The sequence below is a fragment of the Hypanus sabinus genome, chromosome 14, assembly GCF_030144855.1.
Source record: "Hypanus sabinus isolate sHypSab1 chromosome 14, sHypSab1.hap1, whole genome shotgun sequence".
Lineage (NCBI taxonomy): Eukaryota > Metazoa > Chordata > Chondrichthyes > Myliobatiformes > Dasyatidae > Hypanus > Hypanus sabinus.
In genome coordinates this window covers 4,227,654-4,253,168 of record NC_082719.1, presented here as the reverse complement: position 1 = coordinate 4,253,168, position 25,515 = coordinate 4,227,654, and the positions used below count along the sequence as shown (strand labels likewise).

At 42.2% G+C, this 25,515-nt stretch overlaps 1 protein-coding gene across 1 annotated transcript in view; it reads right to left on the bottom strand.

Annotated features, from left to right (window-relative positions):
- prkg2 (protein kinase cGMP-dependent 2) overlaps positions 1-25,515 on the bottom strand; it is a 128,916-nt gene that overhangs the window by 56,624 nt on the left and 46,777 nt on the right. The window contains exons 4-6 of the mRNA XM_059988492.1: positions 18,967-19,072; positions 17,412-17,475; positions 2,324-2,401 (exon numbers count right to left, since the gene is read on the bottom strand). Coding sequence (XP_059844475.1) covers positions 2,324-2,401; positions 17,412-17,475; positions 18,967-19,072 — 248 coding nt within the window. The remainder of the gene's footprint in view (positions 1-2,323; positions 2,402-17,411; positions 17,476-18,966; positions 19,073-25,515) is intronic.

Genomic DNA, 25,515 nt, shown 5'->3' with positions numbered 1-25,515 from the left:
TGAAATTTCAAATGCTTGTCGTAGGAAGTCCATTGCATTTTTTGGGAGGATTTGGATTCTCATCGTGATAAAATTCTTGATGGTACAGTAATTACCATCAATGGATATTGTAAGATTGCTTAGAATGTTTTTGTATGACTCTGACTAATATTGTCATTAGGAATAAAGAACAACTATTTCAAACTTCTGTTTAGTTACAAAGGCCATGCACCATCATACTAAAAATACTCAGTGGTATTGGCAACAGTCCTTTTGTTATTTCTCTCACCTTCACGTGTGGCTCAGCTACTAAGCCCAGCAGAACTGTTCCTCCTGACAGGAGAAGGGGTAAAGGTGGGTTACTGGGGCTTTAAAACCAGTCACTTTGGGTAGATGAGGCTTGTCAGCCATGCTTGGCAGCTCACCTAGGAGAAGGAAAACTCTGATCTCAAATTTCTGCTGCCTTGCAGCTATACCCACCCATGGGGAAGGCTTCAGCAGTAACCCCCAAAGGAAAAATCTGGAGGCAAAGGCAGCCACACATTGAGTTCAATGCGGACTGGCAACTCCTATAACACTGCTGGTAACATACTGCATTGGTCTCTCTGGCTCTTTTGGGTTCATCTGATACGTGAAGAGGGGGAGCTTGCTACAGAGCCAACAGTTTGCTCTCCATATCATACTGCCCAGGCTAGTGTATCTAGACAGCTAGGGTGCATGTCTATGGTCAACTCTGACCATTGGAGGCCTCAGAGCTCAGATATTGATTTAAATACTTTTTATAAAATATCTACCCTAGAACATAGAAAATGGTACAGTACAGCACAGTATGAGCACTTCGCCCTATATAAACCGACTACACAATCTATCTAACCCTTCCCTCCTACACAGCCCATAACCCTCCATTTTTCAAAATACATATGGCTGTCACTTAAATATCAACCTCCGAGACCAGCCTCAGCTTGCATTTCAGACACTATCAGACTGGGCCAAAAAATAATTTCAAAACCTCTGTGATTTCCCACAAGCAGAAAAAATAGCTTCTACAGGGGGACACATATTTACCCCCAGATGGCAAAATGGAATGCATAAAGCCACCCTACACATCTAACAATTGACAGTGCATTGTTCTACAAAGGTGAGCACCTGTGTGGACAAGAATGGAACAATATTGACTTGCTTTAAGAAATAATGCCCTTTTTCTACTAGGTTTCTCAGTTGCTGAGTAGATTCAGGAGGTCCACACTTCCCATGCAAGCTCTGCTCCTGCAAACAAGCCCACACAGGGCAGCATTTGCATTTGCAGGTGGATCTCCTGTGACATTGCTTATAAGTTTACTGCAATGTAAGCATTTCGGTTGAATTATTTACTAAGGTTATATTAGAACAGCCAGCCTCAGCAGCCTGCTCTGCACTGAAGCCAGTGGAGAACAAAGGTCACTTTATACTTGATGAGATTGAAAATTCTGATGGTTTGTTTGTCCGACCCGTTGAAGGCTAATGTGCCAATATTACCCATGGGAAATAGTTTGAAGTAGACAAAATATGGAATTTTATTTTATCACTACTTACATCAAACAGTGGTCATCTGTAAATAATTACAAATTTCTTGTTTAGAGTCACAGAATACAGCATCCAAGGATTCTTTTTCTTAGCAAGTAGTGACCATGTCCCCACACTGCAGAGATTTACAGTGGATGCTTCTGACAAGGATATTTTCCCTAATTACATGCTGAAAAATTAGCATTTGAACCATTAGGTTTTTAAAGTGTATTAAAGGCTCTAAGTAATTGTAATGCCTGAAAAAATGATTCAATTTGAATTTTATTTTAAACATATAACCATTTAGTAACATCAAATCTGTCAAAATAATAATATTTATTCTTTGTTTTTTTCTACAAAATCATGAGATTATGTAAGAATTACATTACAGTCGCTTAAACTGAAATGTGAAAATGCATACGACTAATTCCTCAAAATCAGATTAAGATTTCAAGGAAGAATCACATATTTGCACAGATTTAATTCATTAAGGTGAATTGTTCAAGTGCAAGAATATACAGTAGAATGTTAGAGAATGGCATTTTGGTAATTTGGGATTTGCAATCCTGGCTATTAGTTCCACCTGTTAATGAATACATCCTTTTCCCTTCCTGGTTTTAATGAATGAATTTTTTCCACTCATTGATTTTTGAATTGCCTACCAACTATGACCTACAGAACAGTAATTAGAGAGTACAGGGTTATCAGATAAATTATACTGCAGCTTGTGGAGAGTAGGGTTAAAATACAGCAATAAGATATAATTTCCAATAAATAAGTTGAGCAACATATGATACTTTACCTTTCCCTTTGCCAAGATGAAAAAGGTACTTCCTTCCTCACCTTGCTGGATGATGTAGTCTCCTTTGTCATAGTATTCCTGCATGAAACAATAAGGTTTCTTAGAGACTTTTACATTTGGATTTCAAATGAGAACTTTTAACAATGGTGGATTTGCCTCCAAACCACCAGCAGAACCTCAGACAAAATGCTGACACAAAATGCTGGAGGAACTCAACAGGTCAGGCAGTAACTATGGAAATGAATAGACAGTCAACGTTTCAGACCAAGAACTTTCCTCAGGACTGAGAAGGAAGGGGGAAGATGTCAGAATAAAAAGGTGGGAGAAGGGGAAAGAGGTTAGCTCGAAGGTGATAGGTGAAGCCAGGTGGGTGGGAAAGACTAAGGGCTGGAGAAGAAGGGATATGATTGGAGAGGAGAGTGGATAACAGGAGATAAGGAAGGAGGAGGGAACCCAGAGGGAAGTAATAGGCAAGTGAGAAGAGGTAAAATATCAGAGTAGAGAATAGAGAAGGTGTGTGGAGGGGGGGGGGGGGCGATGGTTACCAGAAGAAGAAACCAATATTCAAGCCATCAGGGTGGAGGATATCCAGACAGAATATACTAAGTTGGCAGAGGGGTGGGAACCAGAGTGAAGGGACTCAGGACAGGATGGAGAGTGAAAAAGCAAAGACAGTGCACAGTCAGACTGTCAGGTAGGGCAGGCAGATGATAGGGAAAAAATTGCAGCCAGCAGGGTGTGTTTCAGTGCATTAGGGATGCAGAATCAAAACGGGTAGCAAATCCAGCACTCAAAGTGTTGTATTTCAGTGAACAGAGTATGAGAAAAAAGGTGGATGATCTTGTTGCACTATCACAGATTGTCAGGTATGATGTTGTGGCCATCACTGAATCATGGCTGAAGGATAGTTGTATTTGGGAGCTGAATATCCAAAGTTACACATTATATTGGAGAAATAAGAAGATAGGCAGAGGGGGTGGTGTGACTCTGCTGGTAAAGAATGGCTACAAATCTGTTGGAAGATGTGACATTGGATCAGAAGATGTTGAATCCTTGTGGGTTGATTTAAGGAACTGCAAGGGTAAAAGAACCCTGATAGCAATTATATACAGGCCTCCCAACAGAAGCAGAGATGTGGACCTCAGATCACAATTGGAAATAGAAAAGTTGTGTCAAAAGGACAATGTTATGATAGTCATGGGAGATTTTAACATGCAGGTCCATTGGGAAAATTAGTTCGGAAATGGATCTCAAGAGAGTGAATTTGTTCAATGTCTATGAAGTGGCTTTTTAGAGCAGTTTGTCATTGAGCCCACTAAAGAATCAGCTATACTGGATTGGGTGTTATGTAATGAACCGGAGGTGATTAGGGAGCTTAAGGTAAAAGAACTCTTAGGAGACAGTGGTCACAATATGATTGAGGTCAACTTGAAATTTGATAGGGAGAAAGTAAAGTGTGACATAGCAGTAAAGTAAAGGAACTTATAGTGGTAAGAGAGAGGAGTTGGCCAAAGTAAATTAGAAAGGGATACTGGCAGAGATGACAGCAGAGTAGCAACAGTGTGAGTTTCTGGGAAAAATGAGGAAGGTGCAGGATAAATCTATTCCAAAAATGAAGAAATACTCAAATAGCAAAATAGTACAACCATGACTAACAAGAGAAGTCAAAGCTACTATAAAAGCAAAAGAGAGGGCATACAACAAACGAAAGTTAGCAGGAAGGTAGAGGATTGGAAGGCTTTTAAAAACTTATGCAGAGCAACTAAAAGAATCATTAAGAGGGAAAAGTTGAAATATAAAACCAAGCTAGCAAACATTATCAAAGTGCACAGTAAAACTTTTTCAAGTATGTATAAATAAAAGAGAGATGAGAGTGGATACAGGACCACTAGGAAATGAAGTTGGAGAAATAATAACAGGGGACAAAGTGATGGCAGATGAACTAAATGAGTATTTTGCATCAGTCTTCACTGTGGAAGACACTAGCAGTGTACCAGATGTTGAAGTGTGTGAGGGACGAGAAGTGAGTGGAGTCACTATTACAAGGGAGAAGATGCTCAAAAACCTGAAAGACCCAAGGGTATGTAAGTCACCTGGGCCAGATGAACTGCACCTTAGAGTTCTGAAAGAGGTAGCAGTAGAAATTGTGGAGGCATATTTTAGTGTGTAAAGGAAGAGAAATGGGTGCAGTTTCTGTTATAAGAGAGAAGGTGCTCAAAAAGCTAGGAAGGTCCGGCCGTTTGCCGCTTCCTAGCGTAGGGAACTGTCTGCGTCCACGCCTTCGCTAGGTAGGTCTGACCATCTTGCCACTACCTAGCATTGGGAACTGTCTAGTCGTGTTCAACGTTCTGTGTTATGAGTCCCGGCCCTACGTGCTGTACCCAAGGAGGGTTCCCGTCTCGGTGTTCCATGTTCCTGTCTCTCCCTCGGCTCTGTGTTCTCATCATGACCATGTGCCTCGCCCAGCACAGCAGTACCTTGCCCAGCTCAGTGCTGAGGTTCCCTTGTCCAGTCCAGGAGTCTCTCGTCCCTTCCTGTGTCGCTCCTCATCCTGTAACCTCGTCATGTCCCTGCCTAGTTCTGGGGTCCGAGCCCAAGCCAAGACCCAGGTTCTGGGTCCTTGTCCAGTCTCTGGCTTGGAGCCCAAGCCCAGGCTCCTAGTTCCCAGTTCCATGTCCTGGTTCCCTATCCTAGTCCGGTCCTAGCCCAGGTCTTTGTTTCGTCTGGGGCCTGTGTCATGTCCAGTGTCCTTTCTTCCCGACTTCCCTTGCTTCCTTCTCATGCTTAGTCCTGTTCCAGGTAGTTCAGTGTCTGTGTTTTGGGTCCACTCCAACACCCCCCTTATGACAAGGATAGATAAAGAGGATGAAGTCTATGTTGTATATTTGGACTTTTAGAAGACCTTTGACAAAGTGTCACACATGAGGCTGCTTACCAAGTTAAAAGCCCATGGTAAAGAGGAAAGGAACTGGCATGGTTAGAGCATTGGCTGATTGGTAGAGGGCAGTGAGTAGGAATAAAAGGTTGGCTGCCAGTGACTAGTGGTGTTCTGCAGGGGTTGGTGTTGGGACCACTTCTTTCTATGCTGTATATCAATGATTTAGATGATGGAATAGATGGCTTTGTTGTCAAGTTTGCAGATGATACGAAAGTTGGTGGAGAAGCAGGGAGTGTTGAGGAAATACGTAGGTTGCAGAAGAACTTAGATTAGGAGAATAGGCAAGAAAGTGGGAAATGAAATACAGTTTTGGAAAATGCATGCAATTTGATAGTAGAAATAAATGTGCAGGCTATTTTCTAAACAGGAAAAAATCCAAACATCTGAGATGCAAAGGGGCTTGGGAGTCCTTGTGCAGAACACCCTAAAGGTAAAGCCTCACTTTGTGTATTGTGAACAGTTTTGAGTTCCTCATCTGAAAAAAGATGTGCTGGCATTGGAGAGCTTTCAGAGGAGGTTCACAAGGATGATTGTGGGAATAAACAGTTTGTCATCCAAGGCATTGATGGCTCTGGGTCTGTACTTGCTGGAATTTAGAAGGATGGTGTGGGATCTCATTGAAACCTTTCGGATGTTGAAGGGCCTAGGTGGAGCGGATATGGAAAGGATGTTTCCTGTAGTGGGGAATAGAGCCTCAGGATAGAGGGGTGTCCACTTAAAACATTGTTGCAGAGAAATTTCTTTAGCCTAGAGGGTTGTGAATTTGTGGCATTTATTACCTCAGGGAGCTCTGGAAGCCAAGTCACTCGGTATACCTAAGGCAGAACTTGATAGGTTCTTGTTCAGATGCGGCATCAAAGATTGAGCCGAAGGCAAAGGAGTAAGGCTGAGGAGGGGAATAAAGGATCAGCCATGATTAAGTAGCAGAGCAGATTGGATGGGCCAAATAGCCGAATTCTGCTTCTATGTCTTATGGCCTTATGGTATTGCTCCTCCACCCTGAGGGTGGTCTCATCTTGGCACAAGAGGAGGCCATGGGTCGTCATGCTGAAACAGGAATGGGAATCAGAACGAAAACGTTTGACCACCAGAAAGTCCCACTTGTGGCAGATGGTGAGGAGGTGCTTGATGAAATGGCCCCCAATTTACAATGGATCTCACTAATGTTTTGGAGGCCACATCGGGAACACTGGACACAAATGGATGACTCCACCAGATTCAAAGGTGAATTGTTGCTCTCCGGAAGGACTGACTGGGGCCTGAATCGAGGTGAGGGAGGAGGTGAATGGGCAGGTAGCACTTAGGCCATTTGCTGGGATTAGCGCCAGGAGGGACAAATCGACAAGGGAATTGCAAAGGGAGTGATCCCTGTGGAAAGCATGGGGGCGGGGGGGGGGGGGGGGTTGGAGATAAAGATATACTTGGTGGTAGGTTCCCTTTGAAGATGGTGGAAGTTCCGGAGAATTTTGCATTGGATGCAGAGGTTCATGGGGTGGTAGGTAAGCACAAGAGGTTCACTTGTTATTTGGACCAACCATCAGGATGGAGAAGAAATGTGATCTAAGTGATTTTGACCATGGAATGTTTGTTGATGCTACAAGGGGTGGTTTGATTATCTCAGAAACTGCTGATCTCCAGGGAGCTTCATGCACAACACTCTCTAGAATATACAGAGAATAGTGCAAAAACCAAAAAATATGGTGGTTCTGTGGGCATCTTGTTAATTAGAGAGATCAGAGAATGGCCAGACTGATTCAAGCTGACAGAAGAACAATAGTAACTCACTAGACGCATTTTACAACAGTGGTGTTCAAAAGAGCATCTTTGAATGCATAGCACATCAAACCTTGAAGAGGGTGGGCTTCAGCAGCAGATGTCCAAGAACATGCACTGTGACCACTTTATTAGGTACAGGAGGTACTTAATAAAGTGGTCACTGAGTGTATGTATGTATTTTCAGGGAGCTACAGACTTGGACCCCAAGATCCTTCGGCACATTAACAATATTAAGGGCCTTGCTATTAACAGTGTACTAACCCTTTACATTTCACTTTGGCCAGGTTAAACTGCATCTGCCATTTTTCTGCCCAAATCTCCAATGATCTACAGCATATCCCGGTGTATCCTTTGCCAGACTTCCTCACTGTCCATAATATTACCAATCTTCATATCATCTTCAAGCTTACTAACCCACACGTTGACACTTTCTTCATTTATATATATCACAAAAATGAGGCCCCAGTACGGATCAAAGTTCGAAGTAAATTTTATTATCAAAGTACATAGATATCACCATATACAACCCTGAGATTCATTCTTTTGGGGTATATTTAATAAATCTATAGAATAATAACAAAAACAGAATCAATGAAAGATCTTCCAACTAGAGTGTTCAACCAGAGCGCAGAAGACAACAAATTGTGAAAACACAAAGGAAGTGACAACAATAATAATAAATTAGTGATAAATATTGAGAAAGTGAGATGAAGAATCCTTGAAAGTGAGTCCATCCATTGTAGAAACTGTTTAGTGATGGGGCAAGTGAAGCTGAGTGAAGTTATCTCCTGGTGGCTAAGGGGCAATAACTGTTTCTGAACTTGGTGGTTTGTGTCCCAAAGCTCCTGTATCTTCTTTCTGATTGCAGCAATGAGAAGAGAACATGTCCCAGGTGGTGGGAGTCCCTGATGATGGATATTGCTTTCCTGTGACAACGCTCCATGTAGATGTGCTCAATGGTGGGGAGAGTTTTACCTAAGATGTACTAAACCATATCCATTACTTTTAGTAGGATTTTTCTGTTCAAGGGTATTGGTTTTTGCATACCAGGCTGTGATGCAGCCAGGCATTATATTCTCCACTACACATCTATAGAAGTTTGTCAAAGTTTTAGATGTCATGCTGAATCTCCACAAACTCCTAAGGAAGTCCTTAGAAAGCACTGCCGCGCTTTCTTCATAATTCTATTTACATGCTGGGCTCCGGACAGGTTCTCGGAAATAATAACCCAGAGGAATGTATTGCTGACCCTCTCCGGTTTTGATCTGCTGATGTGGACTGGCTCATGGACCTCTGGTTTCTTCCTCCTTAAGTCAATAATTAGCTACACACACAAAATGCTGGTGGAACACTTATAAGTGGCTAATACACTCAATTTACACTGTCGAAATGCTGGCGGAACGTAGCAAGCCAGGCAGCATCTATAGGGAGAAGCGGTGTCGACATTTCGGGCCGAGACCCTTCGTCAGGACTAACTGAAAGGAGAGATAGTAAAAGATTTGAAAGTAGTTGGGGGAGGGGGAAATACGAAATGATAGGAGAAGACCGGAGGGGGTGGGATGAAGCTAAGAGCTGGAAAGGTGATTGGCGAAAGTGATACAGAGCTGAAGAAGGGAAAGGATCATGGGACACGAGGTCTCGGGTGAAAGAAAGGGGGAGGGGAGTACCAGAGGGAGATGGAGAACAGGCAGAGTGATGGGCAGAGAGAGAGAAAAAAACAAACAACTAAATATGTCAGGGATGGGGTAAGAAGGGGAGGAGGGACATTAATGGGAGTTAGAGAAGTCAGTGTTCATGCCATCAGGTTGAAGGCTACCCAGCCGGTATATAAGGTGTTGTTCCTCCAACCTGAGTTTAGGTTCATTTTGACAGTAGAGGAGGCCATGGATAGACATCTCAGAATGGGAATGGGACGTGGAATTAAAATGTGTGGCCACTGGGAGATCCTGCTTTCTCTGGTGGACCAAGCATAGGTGTTCAGCGAAACGGTCTCCCAGTCTGTGTCGGGTCTCACCAATATATAAAAGGACACACCGGGAGCACCGGACGCAGTATACCACACCAGCCGACTCACAGGTGAAGTGTTGCCTCACCTGGAAGGACTGTCTGGGGCCCTGAATGGTGTTGAGGGAGGAAGTGTAAGGGCAGGTGTAGCACTTGTTCCGCTTGCAAGGATAAGTGCCAGGAGGGAGATCGGTGGGAAGGGATCGGGGGGGACTAGTGGACAAGGAAGTCGGGTAGGGAACGATCCCTGTGGTAAGCAGAAAGGGGGGGGGGGGTGGGAAAGATGTGCTTGGTAGTGGGATCCCATTGGAGGTGGCGGAAGTTACGGAGAATTATATGTTGGACCTAGAGGCTGGTGGGGTGGTAGGTGAGAACAAGGGGATCCCTATCCCCAGTGGGGTGGCGGGCGGGTGGGGTGAGGGCAGATGGGCGGGAAATGGGAGAGATGCGTTTGAGAGCAGAGTTGATGGTGGAAGAAGGGAAGCCCCTTTGTTTAAAAAAGGAAGACATCTCCTTCATCCTGGAATGAAAAGCAGATGCAGATGCGGCAGAGACGGAGGAATTGTGAGAAGGGGATAGCATTTTTGCAAGAGACAGGGTGGGAAGAGGAATAGTCCAGGTAGCTGTGAGAGTCTGTAGGCTTATAGTAGATATCAGTAGATAAGCCATCTCCAGAGATGGAGACCGAAAGATCAAGAAAGGGGAGGGAGGTGTTGGAAATGGACCAGGTAAATTTGAGGGCAGGGTGAAAGTTGGAAGCAAAGTTAATGAAGTCAATGAGCTCAGCATGCATGCAGGAGGCAGCACCAATGCAGTCGTCGATGTAGCAAAGGAAAAGAGGGGGACGGATACCCGTATAGACTTGGAACATGGACTGTTCCACAAAGCCAACAAAAAGGCAGGCATAACTGGGACCCATACGGGTGCCCATGGCTACACCCTTGGTTTGGAGGAAGTGGGAGGAGCCAAAGGAGAAATTATTGAGAGTAAGAACTAACTCCGCTAGGCAGAGGAGAGTGGTAGTAGAGGGGAATTGGTTAGGTCTGGAATCCAAAAAGAAGCGAAGAGCTTTGAGACCATCCCGGTGGGTGATGGAGGTATATAGGGACTGGACGTCCATGGTGAAAATAAGACGGTGGGGGCCAGGGAACTTAAAATCATTGAAAAAATTAAAAGCATGAGAAGTGTCATGAACATAGGTGGGAAGAGATTGAAAATGGGGGTTTAAGACAGTGTCAAGGTATGCAGAAATGAGTTCAGTGGGGCAGGAGCAAGCTGAGGCAATAGGTCTACCTGGACAGGCAGGTTTGTGGATCTTGGGTAGGAGGTAGAAACAGGAAGTGCGGGGTGTGGGAACTATGAGGTTGGTGGCAGTGGATGGGAGATCCCCAGAACTGATAAGGTTGGTGATGGTATAGGAGACAGTGGCCTGGTGCTCCTTAGTGGGGTCATGATCAAGGGGTAAATAAGAGGAGGTATCAGAGAGTTGTCGCTGTGCCTCGGCCAGGTAGAGGTCAGTACACCAGACTACAACAGCTCCCCCCTTATCAGCAGGTTTTATAGTGAGGTTGAGATTGGTGCGGAGGGAGCAGAGAGCAGAGTATTTGGAAGGAGTGAGGTTGGAATTGGAACAGGGTGCGGTGAAGTCAAGACAGCCAATGTCCCGTTGGCAATTAGCAATAAAGAGATCCAGAGCAGGCAGAAGACCAGAGCAGGGTGTCCATGAAGAGGAGGAGGTTTGAAGACGGGAGGAGGGTTGAAGATGGGAGAAGGGGTCATCGGTGGGGGTAGGAGAGTCCTTGTCGAAGAAGTAAGCTTGGAAACAGAGCCAGCGGAAGAAGACTTCAGCGTCATGATGTACGCAGAACTCGTTGAGGTGTGGGCGAAGGGGGACAAAGCTGATGCCCTTACTGAGGACAGAGCGCTCTGCCTCAGAGAGTTGAAGGTCGAAAGGAATGGTAAAGACCTGGCACGGATGAGAGAAGGGCTCAGAGGGGAGAGGGAGGCTGGAAGCGTCAGTGGAGAGGGAAGGGTTGAGGTGAGAGGAAGATGGAGCCTCTGAGGGCCCAGGAGCTGACGAAGGGATCTGAGGGAGAGGGGATCACAGAGTGGTGATGGGGGAAGGGGAGACGGGAGTCACAATCGCAGCATGTGAAGAGCTGGCATGGAGTTCAAGTCTAGAGTCGCAGTCTGAATAATTATTGGAGTCAATAATCAGCTCCTTGGTCTTGCTGACATTGAGTGAAAGGTTGTTGTCATGGCAGCACTCAACCAGATTTTAAATCTCCCTCCAATGTGCCGATTCATCTCCACCTTTGATTCAGCCTATAACAGAGGTGCTATCAGCACAATGGAAATGGTGTTGCAGCTGTGCTCAGCTACAAAGTTATAAGTGTAAAGCAAGTAGAGCAAGAGACTAAGAACACAGCCTTGAGGTTCACCTATGCTGATGGAGATCGTGGAGATGTTGTTGCCAATCCCGAATGACTTCAGTACTTATTGATCCTTGTAGAATATGAATAGTTGCAGATCTCCAGCCACAATAAAGCACATTGACCACTACCCACTGACAATTCCAAATTCAAACCACAACACCTTGGATCTCAGGGATCTTAATCTTCTGGATGTGCTTTCCATGAGAGATCTTGTCAAGTGCCATACTAAAATCAATCTTGATAAGTTCCCATTCCCTGTATATTCCTGTGATCCATATCCCTCATTCCCTGCATATCCATGCAATCTATATCCCACCGCCCTACATATCGTGCGATCTATATCCCACCACCATATATATTCATGCAATCAATATCCCACCGCCCTGTATATTCCTGTGATCCATATCCCATTCCCTGCATATCCATGCAATCTATATCCCACCGCCCTGTATATCCATGCGATCTATATCCCACCACCCTGTATATTCATGCGATCTATATCCCACCACCCTGTATATTCATGCGATCTATATCCCACCGCCCTGTATATTCATGCGATCTATATCCCTCATTCCCTGCATATCCGTGCAATCTATATCCCACCACCATGTATATTCATGCAATCTATATCCCTCATTCCCTGCATATCCATGCGATCTATATCCCACCACCCTGTATATTCATGCGATCCATATCCCTCATTCCCTGCATATCCGTGCAATCTATATCCCACCACCCTGTATATTCATGCGATCTATATCCCACCACCCTGTATATTCATGCGATCTATATCCCACCACCCTGTATATTCATGCGATCTATATCCCTCATTCCCTGCATATCCGTGCAATCTATATCCCACCACCATGTATATTCATGCAATCTATATCCCTCATTCCCTGCATATCCATGCGATCTATATCCCACCACCCTGTATATTCATGCGATCTATATCCCACCACCCTGTATATTCATGCGATCTATATCCCATCACCCTGTATATTCATGCGATCTATATCCCACCACCCTGTATATTCATGCGATCTATATCCCTCATTCCCTGCATATTCATGCGATCTATATCCCACCACCCTGTATATTCATGTGATCTATATCCCACCACCCTGTATATTCATGCGATCTATATCCCACCACCCTGTATATTCATGCGATCTATATCCCACCACCCTGTATATTCATGCGATCTATATCCCACGACCCTGTATATTCATGCGATCTATATCCCACCACCCTGTATATTCATGCGATCTATATCCCTCATTCCCTGCATATCCATGCGATCTATATCCCACCACCCTGTATATTCATGCGATCCATATCCCTCATTCCCTGCATATCCGTGCAATCTATATCCCACCACCATGTATATTCATGCGATCTATATCCCTCATTCCCTGCATATCCATGCGATCTATATCCCACCACCCTGTATATTCATGCGATCTATATCCCACCACCCTGTATATTCATGCGATCTATATCCCATCACCCTGTATATTCATGCGATCTATATCCCTCATTCCCTGCATATCCATGCGATCTATATCCCACCACCCTGTATATTCATGCGATCTATATCCCAGCACCCTGTATATTCATGCGATCTATATCCCACCACCCTGTATATTCATGCGATCTATATCCCACCACCCTGTATATTCATGCGATCTATATCCCACCACCCTGTATATTCATGCGATCTATACCCCTCATTCCCTGCATATCCGTGCAATCTATATCCCACCACCATGTATATTCATGCGATCTATATCCCTCATTCCCTGCATATCCATGCGATCTATATCCCACCACCCTGTATATTCATGCGATCTATATCCCACCACCCTGTATATTCATGCGATCTATATCCCATCACCCTGTATATTCATGCGATCTATATCCCACCACCCTGTATATTCATGCAATCTATATCCCTCATTCCCTGCATATTCATGCGATCTATATCCCACCACCCTGTATATTCATGCGATCTATATCCCACCACCCTGTATATCCATGCAATCTATATCCCATCACCCTGTATATTCATGCGATCTATATCCCTCATTCCCTGCATATCCATGCGATCTATATCCCACCACCCTGTATATTCATGCGATCTATATCCCAGCACCCTGTATATTCATGCGATCTATATCCCACCACCCTGTATATTCATGCGATCTATATCCCACCACCCTGTATATTCATGCGATCTATATCCCACCACCCTGTATATTCATGCGATCTATATCCCTCATTCCCTGCATATCCGTGCAATCTATATCCCACCACCATGTATATTCATGCGATCTATATCCCTCATTCCCTGCATATCCATGCGATCTATATCCCACCACCCTGTATATTCATGCGATCTATATCCCACCACCCTGTATATTCATGCGATCTATATCCCATCACCCTGTATATTCATGCGATCTATATCCCACCACCCTGTATATTCATGCAATCTATATCCCTCATTCCCTGCATATTCATGCGATCTATATCCCACCACCCTGTATATTCATGCGATCTATATCCCACCACCCTGTATATTCATGCGATCTATATCCCACCACCCTGTATATTCATGCGATCTATATCCCACCACCCTGTATATTCATGCGATCTATATCCCACCACCCTGTATATTCATGCGATCTATATCCCACCACCCTGTATATTCATGCGATCTATATCCCACCACCCTGTATATTCATGCGATCTATATCCCTCATTCCCTGCATATTCATGCGATCTATATCCCACCACCATGTATATTCATGCGATCTATATCCCACCACCCTGTATATTCATGTGATCTATATCCCTCATTCCCTGCATATTCATGCGATCTATATCCCACCACCCTGTATATTCATGTGATCTATATCCCTCATTCCCTGCATATTCATGCGATCTATATCCCACCACCCTGTATATCCATGCGATCTATATCCCTCATTCCCTGCATATTCATGCGATCTATATCCCAGCACCCTGTATATTCATGCGATCTATATCCCTCATTCCCTGCATATTCATGCGATCTATATCCCACCACTTGCATATTCATGTGCCCATCTAAAAGCCTCTTAAATGCCAATATCGTATCTGCTTCCACCACTCTCCCTGGCAGCCACCACTCTGCGTAAAAAAACATTTGCTCAACACATCTCGAAACTTGTTCCCTCCCACTCTAGATGCATGTCCTCTAATATTTGATATTTTTCCCCTGTGAAGAAAGCTTGTGTAGTACAATGGAATTTTCTCCTGCCATTTCATTGGCCAGCAACAACCATCTTAAAGTATAAGGAAAGGAGAACTTTTATTATTGGGTGTTTTTGGGGACACAATAAAGGCACCGCTTTGTGAACATATGTGGAAGAGGAGTGAGGTGGGATGTTAAGGTATATGGGGCATTCCACAAGACCTTTGGCCTTGATGTCTAAGGCATGATTTGAAAATGCAATTTAACCAATCAATGTGGCCTTCACTTTAAGGCCTACTTTCTGCCAACAGGTATGGGATCTCAACGCCTTTCATCTGATAAAATAAACATAGCAAGGCAATTTTTCCTCCATTACGACCATAGAAAAACTACAGCATGTTATAGGCCCTTCGGCCCACAATGTTCTGCTGACCATGTAACCTACTCTAGAAGCTGCCTAGAATTTCCTTACCACATATTTTACTAAGCTCCATGTACCCATCTAAGAATCTCTTAAAAGACCCTATTGTATCCGCCTCCTCCACCATAGCTGGCAGTGCATTCCATGCACCCACCACTCCCTGTGTGAAAAACTTACCTCTGACATCCCCTCTATACCTTCTTCCAAGCACCTTAAAACTATGCCCTCTCATGTTATCTATTTCAGCCCTGGGAAAAAGCCTATGGCTATCTACACTATCAATCCCTCTCATCATCTTATACACCTCTATTAGGTCCCCTCTCATCCTCTATCACTGCAAGGAGAAAAGGGCGAGTTCACTCAACTTATTCTCATAAGGTACGCTCCCCAATCCAAGCAACACCCTTGTAAATCTCCTCTGCACTTTCTCTATAGTATCCACATCCTTTCTGTCATGAAGTGACCAGTGCTGAACACAGTACTTTTAGTGGGATCTAACTAAAGTCTTATATAGCTGTAACCTTACCTCACAGCTCTAGAACTCAATCCCATGGTTGATGAAGGCCATCACACCATACGCCTTCTTAACAACACTGTCAACCTGCACAGCAGCTTTAAGTGTCCTATGGACATGGACCCAAAGATCTTGCTGATCTTCCACACTGCCAAGAGTCTTACCATTAATATTATATTCTGTCTTTAAATTTGACCTACCAAAATGAACCACTTTCACGCTTAACTGGGTAAACTCCATCTGCCAATTTTCAGCCCAGTTCTGCATCCTATCATTGTCCAGCTGTAACCCCTCTGACAACCCTCCAGACTATCCACAACACCCCAACTTTTGTATCATCAGCAAAGTTACTAACCCACCTTTCTACTTCCTCATCCAGTTCATTTATAAAAATCACAAAGAGGAGGGGTCCCAGAACAGATCCCTGAGGCACACCACTGGTCACTGACCTCCATACAGAATATGAACCATCAACAACTACCCTTTGCCTTCTGTAGGCAAGCCAATTCTGGATCCACAAAGCAAGGTCTCCTTGAATTCCATGCCTCATTACTTTCTGAATGAGCCTGGCATGGGAAAACTTAACAAATGTCTTACTGAATTCAATAAACTCTACATCCACTATTCTGTACATTTACAGTGACAGGTGTGTAAAAAGGGCCTGAAGGATCACTGGGGACCTGAGTCACCCCAACCAAAACTGTTCCCGCTACTACCATCCAGGAAACAGTACCACAGCGTAAAAGCCAGGACCAACAGACTCTGGGACAGCTTCTTCCACCAGACCATCAGACTGATTAATTCATGCTGACTCAACTGTATTTCTATGTTATATTGACTGTCCTGTTGTACATACTATTTATTATAAATTACTATAAACTGAACATTTAGATGGAGACGTGAATTTTAACTAGAATGAGATACAATGAAACCATAGTATTGTAGGAAGCTTAACTGATCCTTGTATCATCAAATTTCTGCTTACCCAAAGTTAAGGAAAAGTTGTTCAGGCACTGTAATACACTCCTTGGAAAATCTAAAATCACGTAAACATTTCAATTGCCCACAATCCTAGTATATCCACTGTTCTAACACACTGACATTTATTACACTGGATGAGCAGGAAAGAAGAATGGGAAGGAAGGTAATATTCTGGATTCTTTAAAGCAAAATCACTATTAATATATTGGAAAACTTGTAACATTTCATATACTTTCATACAGGTTTCACACAACCTACATCAATGTGTCTTTGCCCTTTAAGTGGAAAACAGACTATCACTAAAATGATACTGAACTGTCTCTATTCATCCACAATTAGTACTTCCTAAATCACATTTAAGTTAGTTAGAACAACTGTCACTATGCTGCTAAAGTGCTTTTAACTGACAAAAAGGAAGTGCATTAACAATGAAGTGTCAGATATGTCTAAAAGAGAAATTGAACCGCTTTATACCACCACCTATTATATCCCATGGTCTATGACATCAGAGTCACTTTATCACAATTAAAATAGAAGGTAATCATTCTTGATGCAATGAAATAATAGTAAATCTTTTTTGGCATGCTTTTTTCATGATATGCTTTAGATAAACATGCCTATTTAAAAAATTAAACGTAATACAATTCACTGAATAAATTTCTGTTCGATGTGTGAGTACAGCAGATTACGCAACACTTCCCCAATACTTTGTGATAGAGATATGAAATAAAGAGGCTAAATAATGTATTCTCAGTTATATCCTTTACAGTAAATAACTTACCACTTCCAAACAGTCTACTATTTTCACAAGTTTATCTTCTGGTAAGTCCTTAAGCAAAGAAACACTAGAAAAATACATGGGATGTAAGTATTAATAAACATACCCAATTTCAGTAAGTTTGCAAGGTAAATAATTCTGTATAGAAACATAGAAACATAAAAAATAGGTGCAGGAGTAGGCTATTCAGCCCTTCGAGCCTGCACCGCCATTCAGTATGATCATGGTTGATCATCCAACTCAGAACCCTGTACCTGCTTTCTCCTCATATCCCCTGATCCCTTTAGCCACAAGGGCCATATCTAATTTCCTCTTAAATATAGCCAATGAACTGGCCTCAACTGTTTCCTGTGGCAGAGAATTCCACAGATTCACCACTCTCTGTGTGAAGAAGTTTTTCCTCATCTCGGTCCTAAAAGGCTTCCCCTTTATCCTTAAACTGTGACCCCTCATTCTGGACTTCCTCAACATCGGAAACAATCTTCCTACATCTAGCCTGTCCAATCCCTTTAGAATTTTATACCTACAATAAGATCCCCCTTCAATCTTCTAAATTCCAGTGAGTATAACCCTAGTCGATCCAGTCTTTCTTCATATGAAAGTCCTGCCATCCCAGGAATCAATCTGGTGAACCTTCTCTGTACTCCCTCTACGGCAAGAATGTCTTTCCTCAGATTAGGGAACCAAAACTGCACACAATACTCTAGGTGTATAAATTTTGACATGCAAAGAGCCAATGCTTCATTTCATAATCTGTGTTAATATTCAGGACCACTTTTCTTACATATAAAAGATACAGAGAACTACGAGCAAATGCAAATGCTCATAGTTCTGTGTATCTGTAACAAATGCAAAATAGACAATGTTACAGTAAAATGTGTCTGGATGGATAACCAAGCAGGAACATGCTTGAATTTACTTTGAAAAGGAGATTGAGTGATAGTCCTGTTTCCATTTAAGTGACAACGTACACAGTTAAGATTATCCTGCTTTTGTTGGAGTATTAAATGAATATTAATCTGAAATCATAAGAAATGCACTGACTCAAAGTTGTGCACATGCTGAATGTTCTAAGTATTACATAAAGCATCATTCCACATTTAAATGCAGTCTGTAAATTCTGGTGGCAGCACCCTGGTCACATGTCAAAAGTTAAATAGCAAACTACAGGAATCCCAATGCGTTATTTGGGCCATTAAGGTTGATTTATCACAAACCTTTTTCAGAAAACAATGCTTCCTTTTATTTTAAATCTCTTCCTCTCTGTTCCTGAAACCCAGACCAAGCACAAGGGCAAGTATGTTCCCTCCAGTTTCCTTTGCCACATTTATTGCTCAACAAAAATCTGAAAACTTGTTAGCTGCTAACATCACATTGCACATTGTGGGAGATGGTTATAGTAAAGTAACAGAATGTTCACTGCTTAAAGAAATACTTTGGGACATCCTGAGGTCACAAAAGACACTATATAATTGTAAGTTTGTCTTTGCTTTTGAGATCTTTACATATTACATGTACTGTGCATGCTATCACAGGGAATTATGACACTGAAATTTACCTTTTGAGGAAGTTTCTGTATTGCTCATGTCTCGCCTGAGTTGTTCCTCTCATAATATTCTGAAAGACTTCTCGATCCAGAACCCAGGTTTTGACACAGGTTACAGCTTTAAGAGGACAATCACAGGATGAGTTATGACACATCAACTTCCAGCTGCTTTCTCTTATACATAACAGTCTAGATGACCGTGGATTTGTTAGCAAAGTCTGTGCGCCAGTCCACATTAAACCTGGAAAGCCTCACAATTTGTTCCTGCTCATCACAGGAGCTGCAGATCTTGGCTGCAATCAGCTACTGTGATCTGGATTGGAAGCAAATTAATTTTTGTGGCTTTCTGATCACCAACCAATGAGTTGTTGCTTCAGATGTGCTTTATAAACATTAGATTGGAAGGTCCCTGGCTCGTGACTTCCCTAGTGGTAGAATGCTGCCCTTATGATTCATTGCAGAGTGGATGGAGTGGCAAATGTAACTAATGTCCAGCTAAGCTCCAAATATGGATTTCTATTTTCAGCAAAACCCCAGTAAACGGATTGGTAAACAGCTAAAGATTTTAGGGAGTAAGGTAGAAAGCTGAAAAACAGGACTTCCAGAGTAGTAATTTCTGGTTTGTTGTTTGTATCATGTGCCAGTGGACGTAAGAATAGGATGATTTGGCAGGTGAATGCGTGGCTGAGGAACTGGTGCAGGAAGCACAGGTTCAGATTTATGGTTCATTGGGATCTCTTCTGGGGAAGGTACAACCTGTACAAAAGGGATGGGTTACACCTAAACCGAGAGAGACCAATATCCTTGAGCGTAGGATTGCTAGAGTTATTCGGGAGGGTTTAAACTAATTTGGCAGGGAGATGGGAACCAGAGTGATAATGCTGAGGATGAGGTAGTTGGTTTACAAACAGAGGCAATGTTTAGCGACACTCCCAGCAAGGAGGGGCTGATGATAGGGCAAAACTGCAGTCAACAGGATGAGTTGCAATGTAAAAGGTGGTCAAAGTCGAAAAGAGAGAATACAGGACAGAAAGTATTATATTTGAATTCATGCAGTATACGGAATAAGGTAGATGAACTTGAAGCACGATTACATATTGGCAGGTATGATGTTGCTGATATCATTGAATCCTGGTGCAAGAAGATTATAGCTGGGAGTTTAATGTCCAAGAATACACATTGTATCAAAAGGACAAGCAGGTAAGCATGGGCAGAGGCGTGACTCTGTCGGTAAAAAATTGAAATCAAATCATTAAAAGAGGTGACATAGAGTCGAAAGGGATTGAATTGTTGTGGATAGAGCTAAGAAACTGCAAGTGTTTTAAAAAAAAAACCCTGATGGAAGTTATATAAAGATGTGGCCTACAAATTACAACGGGAGATAGAAATTGCATGCCAAAAGGGCAATGTTACAATCGGCAAGAGGGATTTCAAGATTTCAATATGCAGGTAGATTGGGAAAATAAGGTTAGTGCTGGATCCCAAGAGGAGGAAATTTCTAGAATGCTACAAAATGGCTTTTTAGAGCAGCTCATGGTTGAGCCCACTTAGGGATCAGCTATTCTGGATATGATGTTTTGCGAAGAACCAGAAATGATTAGAGAACTTAAAGTAAAAGAACCATTATGGGCAAATGGGCACACCCTGAAATTTGACAAGGAGAAGCTCATGGAGTAAAGGGAATTAGAGGGGTATGAGAGAGGAGATGGCCAAAATTGATTGGAAAAAAACACTGGCAGGGATGGCAGCAGAGCAGGAATGGCTGGAATTTTTGGAGGCAATTCAGAAGACACGGGATATATACATCCCAAAAAGGAAGAAGTATTCTAAAGGCAAGATGACACAATGGTGGCTAACAAGAGAAGTGAAAGCCAACATAAAAGCCAAAGACAGGGCATATAATAGAGCAAAAATTAGTGGAAAGTTAGAGGATTGGGAAACTTTTAAAAACCAACAGAAGGCAACTAAAAATCATTAAGAAGGAAAAGATGGAATATGAAAGTAAGCAAGCCAATAATATTAAGGAGGATACAAAAAGTTTCATCAGATACATAAAGTGTGAAAAAAGCAAGAGTGGATATCGAACTGCTGAAAAATGATGCTGGAGAGATAGAAATGGGAGACAAGGAAATGGCAGATGAACTGAATTAAGTATTTTGTATTTTGTGAAAGACAGCGGCACTGTGCTGGAAGTTTGGGAATATCAGGAGTCATAAGTGTGTGAAGTTGTATTTACTAGGGAGAAGTTTCTTGGAAAACTGAAAGTCTGGAAGTAAATATGTCATCTAGATCAAATGGTGTACACCCAGCGTTCTGAAAGAGGTGGCTGAAGAGATTGTAGAGACATTAGTAATAATTTTTCAAGGATCATTATTTTCTGGAATGGTTCCAGAAGACTGGAAAAGTGCAAATGTCGCTCCACTCTTCAAGAAGGGAGAGAGGCAGAAGAAAGGAGACTATAGGCCAGTTAGTCTGACCTCAGTGATTGGGAAGATGTTGGACTCGATTGTTAAGGACATGGTTTCAGGGTAATTGAAGGCACATGATAAAAAAAAGGCCATATTCAGCATTATTTCCTCAAGGGAAAATCATGCCTGATGAATCTGTGGGAATGCCTTGAAGAAACAACAAGCAGGATAGATGAAGGAAAATCCATGGATCTTGTGTACTTGGACTTTCAAGGTGCCACACAAGAGGCTGCATGACAAGTTAACAGCCCATGGTTTTACCGAAAAAAATACTAACACAGATAAAGCAGTGGCTAATTGGCAGGAGGAGAAGACTGGGAATGAAGGGAGCCTTTTCTGGTTGGCTGTTGGTGACTAGTTGTGTTCCACAGAGGTCTGTGTTGGAACTGATTCTTTTTTAAATTTATTAAATTTTAAGAAAATTACAAAGAATAAATGTAATGATAAAATAGTAAGAAAGAAAAAAAAAATAATATTAACCCTCTCCCCCTAACCCTTGTCTAAAGAAAAAAAAAGAAAGAAGAGAAAGATTGCCTGGATATCGGAGGATCCCCACATGCTCCATGGAGTTCAAAATAATTTTAATTTTTATTTTTACTTTCCCCAATTACTTTATAATTTTATCTTCAAAGGACCTATGTATTTAATCCTATCTTTTGTAGGTATGGGAGCCAAATTTTCAAAAATATATCATATTCATTTCTTAGATTGTATGTAATTTTTTCAAGTGGAATACAACTATGTATTTCATTATTCCAATGATCTATAGTTAAATATAAATCAGATTTCCAAGTAACTGCGATAACTTTTTTGGCTACTGCCAATGCAATTTTTATAAATTTTTTCTGACACTTATTCAATTTAAGTTTTGGTATTGTCCCTTCATTGTCTCCTAATAAAAATAATACTGGACTATGTGGGAGTTATACTCCAGTAATTTGTTCCAATAAAAGTCTTAGATTTATCCAAAATGATTGAATTTCAAAACAAGACCAAGTAGAATGTAAAAAAGTACCAATTTCTTGATTACATCGAAAACATTGGTCAGACATATTTGATTTTAATCTATTTATTTTCTGTGGTGCTATATATAATTGATGTAAAATTGATCTAAGTCGAACATTTCTTTTTATGGAGAACTGATTCTTTTTACATTATATGTCAATGATTCAGATGGTAGAATTGATGGCTCTGTTGCACAATTTGTGGACGATATGAAGATGGGTGGAGTGGCAGGAAGTTTTATGCAAATAGGGGGGCTATTGAAGGACTTAGAAAAATGAGGAGAATGGGCAAAGAAGTGGCAGATGGAATACAGTGTTGGGAAATGTATGGTCATGCACTTTGGTAACATAAATGAAAAGCTTGGCTATTTTCTACATGGAGAGAAAATGGAAAAATCTGATGCACAAAGGGATTTGGGAGTCCAAGGTTATTTTGCAGGTTGAGTCTGTGGTGAGGAAGGCAAATGCAATGTTAGCATTCATTTCAAGGGGTCTAGAATATAAAAGCAAGGATGTAATATTGAGACTTTATAAAGCACTGGTGAGGCCTCACTTGGAGTATTGTGACCAGGTTTGGGCTCCTTATCTTAGAAAAGATGCGCTGAACCTGGAAAAGGTTCAAAGGAGGTTTTGAAAATGATTCCAGGATTGAACGGCTTGTCATATGAAGAGACCTATCCAATACTGAAAGGCCTCAATAGAGTGGATGTGGATAGAGTGCTTCCTATGGTGGGAGAGTCTGTGACCAGAGGACACAGCCCCAGAATAGAAACATAGTAACATAGAAAATAGGTGCAGGAGTAGGCCATTCGATCCTTCGAACCTGCACCGCCATTCAGTATGATCACGGCTGATCATCCAACTCAAAACCCTGTACCTGCTTTCTCTCCATACTCCCTGATCCCTTTAGCCTCAAAGGCCAAGTCTAACTCCCTCTTAAATATAGCCAATGAACCGGCCTCAACTGTATCCTATGGCAGAGAATTCCACAGATTCACCACTCTCTGTGTGAAGAAGTTTTTCCTCATCTCGGTCCTAAAAGGCTTCCCCTTTATTCTTAAACTGTGACCCCTCATTCTGGACTTCCTCAACATCGGAAACAATCTTCCTACATCTAGCCTGTCCAATCCCTTTAGAATTTTATACGTTTCAATAAGATCCCCCCTCAATCTTCTAAATTCCAGTGAGTATAAGCCTAATTGATCCAGTCTTTCTTCATATGAAAGTCCTGCCATCCCAGGAAACAATCTGGTGAACCTTCTTTGTACTCCCTCTATGGCAAGAATGTCTTTCCTCAGATTAGGGGACCAAAACTGCACATAATATTCTAGGTGCAGTCTCACCAACGCCTTGTACAACTGCAGTAGAACCTCCCTGCTCCTGTACTCAAATTCTTTTGCTATAAATGCCAACATACCATTTGCCTTTTTCATCGCCTGCTGTACCTGCATGCCCACCTTCAATGACTGGTGTACAATGATACCCAGGTCTCGTTGCATCTCCCCTTTTCCTAATCGGCCACCATTCAGATAATAATTTGTTTTCCTGTTCTTGCAACCAAAGTGGAAAACCTCACATTTATCCACATTAAATTGCATCTGCCGTGAATTTGCCCACTCACCTAACCTATCCAAGTCACCCTGCATCCTCTTAGCATCCTCCTCACAGCTAACACCACTGCCCAGCTTCATGTCATCCGCAAATTTGGAGATGCTGCATTTAATTCCCTGGTCTAAATCATTAATATATATTGTAAACAACTGGGGTCCCAGCACTGAGCCTTGCGGTACCCCACTAGTCACTGCCTACCATTCTGAAAAGGTCCTGTTTACTCCCACTCTTTGCTTCCTGTCTGCCAACCAATTCTCTATCCAGATTAATACCATACCCCCAATACTGTGTGCTTTAAGTTTGCACACTAATCTCCTGTGTGGGACCTTGTCAAAAGCCCTTTGAAAATCTAAATATACCACATCCACTGGCTCCCCCCTATCCACTCTACTAGTTACATCTTCAAAAAATTCTATAAGATTCAGCAGACATGATTTTCCTTTCACAAATCCATGCTGACTTTGTCCGATGATTTCACCTCTTTCCAAATGTGCTGTTATCACATCTTTGATAACCGACTCTAGCATTTTCCCCACCACCGATGTCAGACTAACCGGTCTATAATTCCCCGGTTTCTCTCTCCCTCCTTTTTTAAAAAGTGGGGTTACATTAGCCACCCTCCAATCCTCAGGAACTAATTCAGAATCTAAGGAGTTTTGAAAAATTATCACTAATGCATCCACTATTTCTTGGGCTACTTCCTTAAGCACTCTGGGATGCAGACCATCTGGCCCTGGGGATTTATCTGCCTTTAATCCTTTCAATTTACCTAACACCACTTCCCTACTAACATTTATTTCCCTCAGTTCTTCCATCTCACTAGACCTTTGGTCCCTTACAACTTCTGGAAGATTATTTATGTCCTCCTTAGTGAAGACAGAACCAAAGTAGTTATTCAATTGGTCTGCCATGTCTTTGTTCCCTATGATCAATTCACCTGTTTCTGACTGTAAAGGACCTACATTTGTCTTGACCAATCTTTTTCTTTTCACATATCTATAAAAGCTTTTACAGTCAGTTTTTATGTTCCCTGCCAGCTTTCTCTCATAATCATTTTTCCCTTTCCTAATTAAGCCCTTTGTCCTCCTCTGCTGGTCTCTGAATTTCTCTCAGTCCTCAGGTGTGCCACTTTTTTTTGCTAATTAATATGTTTCTTCTTTGGACTTGATACTATCCCTAATTTCCCTTGTCAGCCACGGGTGCACTACGTTCCCTGGTTTATTCTTTTGCCAAACAGGGATGAACAATTGTTGTAGTTCATCCATGCAATCTTTAAATGCTTGCCATTGCATATCCACTGTCAACCCTTTAAGTATCATTTGTCAGTCTATCTTAGCTAGTTCACATCTCATACCTTCAAAGTTACCCTTCTTTAAGTTCAGAACCTTTGTTTCTGAATTAACTATGTCACTCTCTGTGTTAATGAAGAATTCTACCATATTATGGTCACTCTTACCCAAGGGGCCTAGCACAACAAA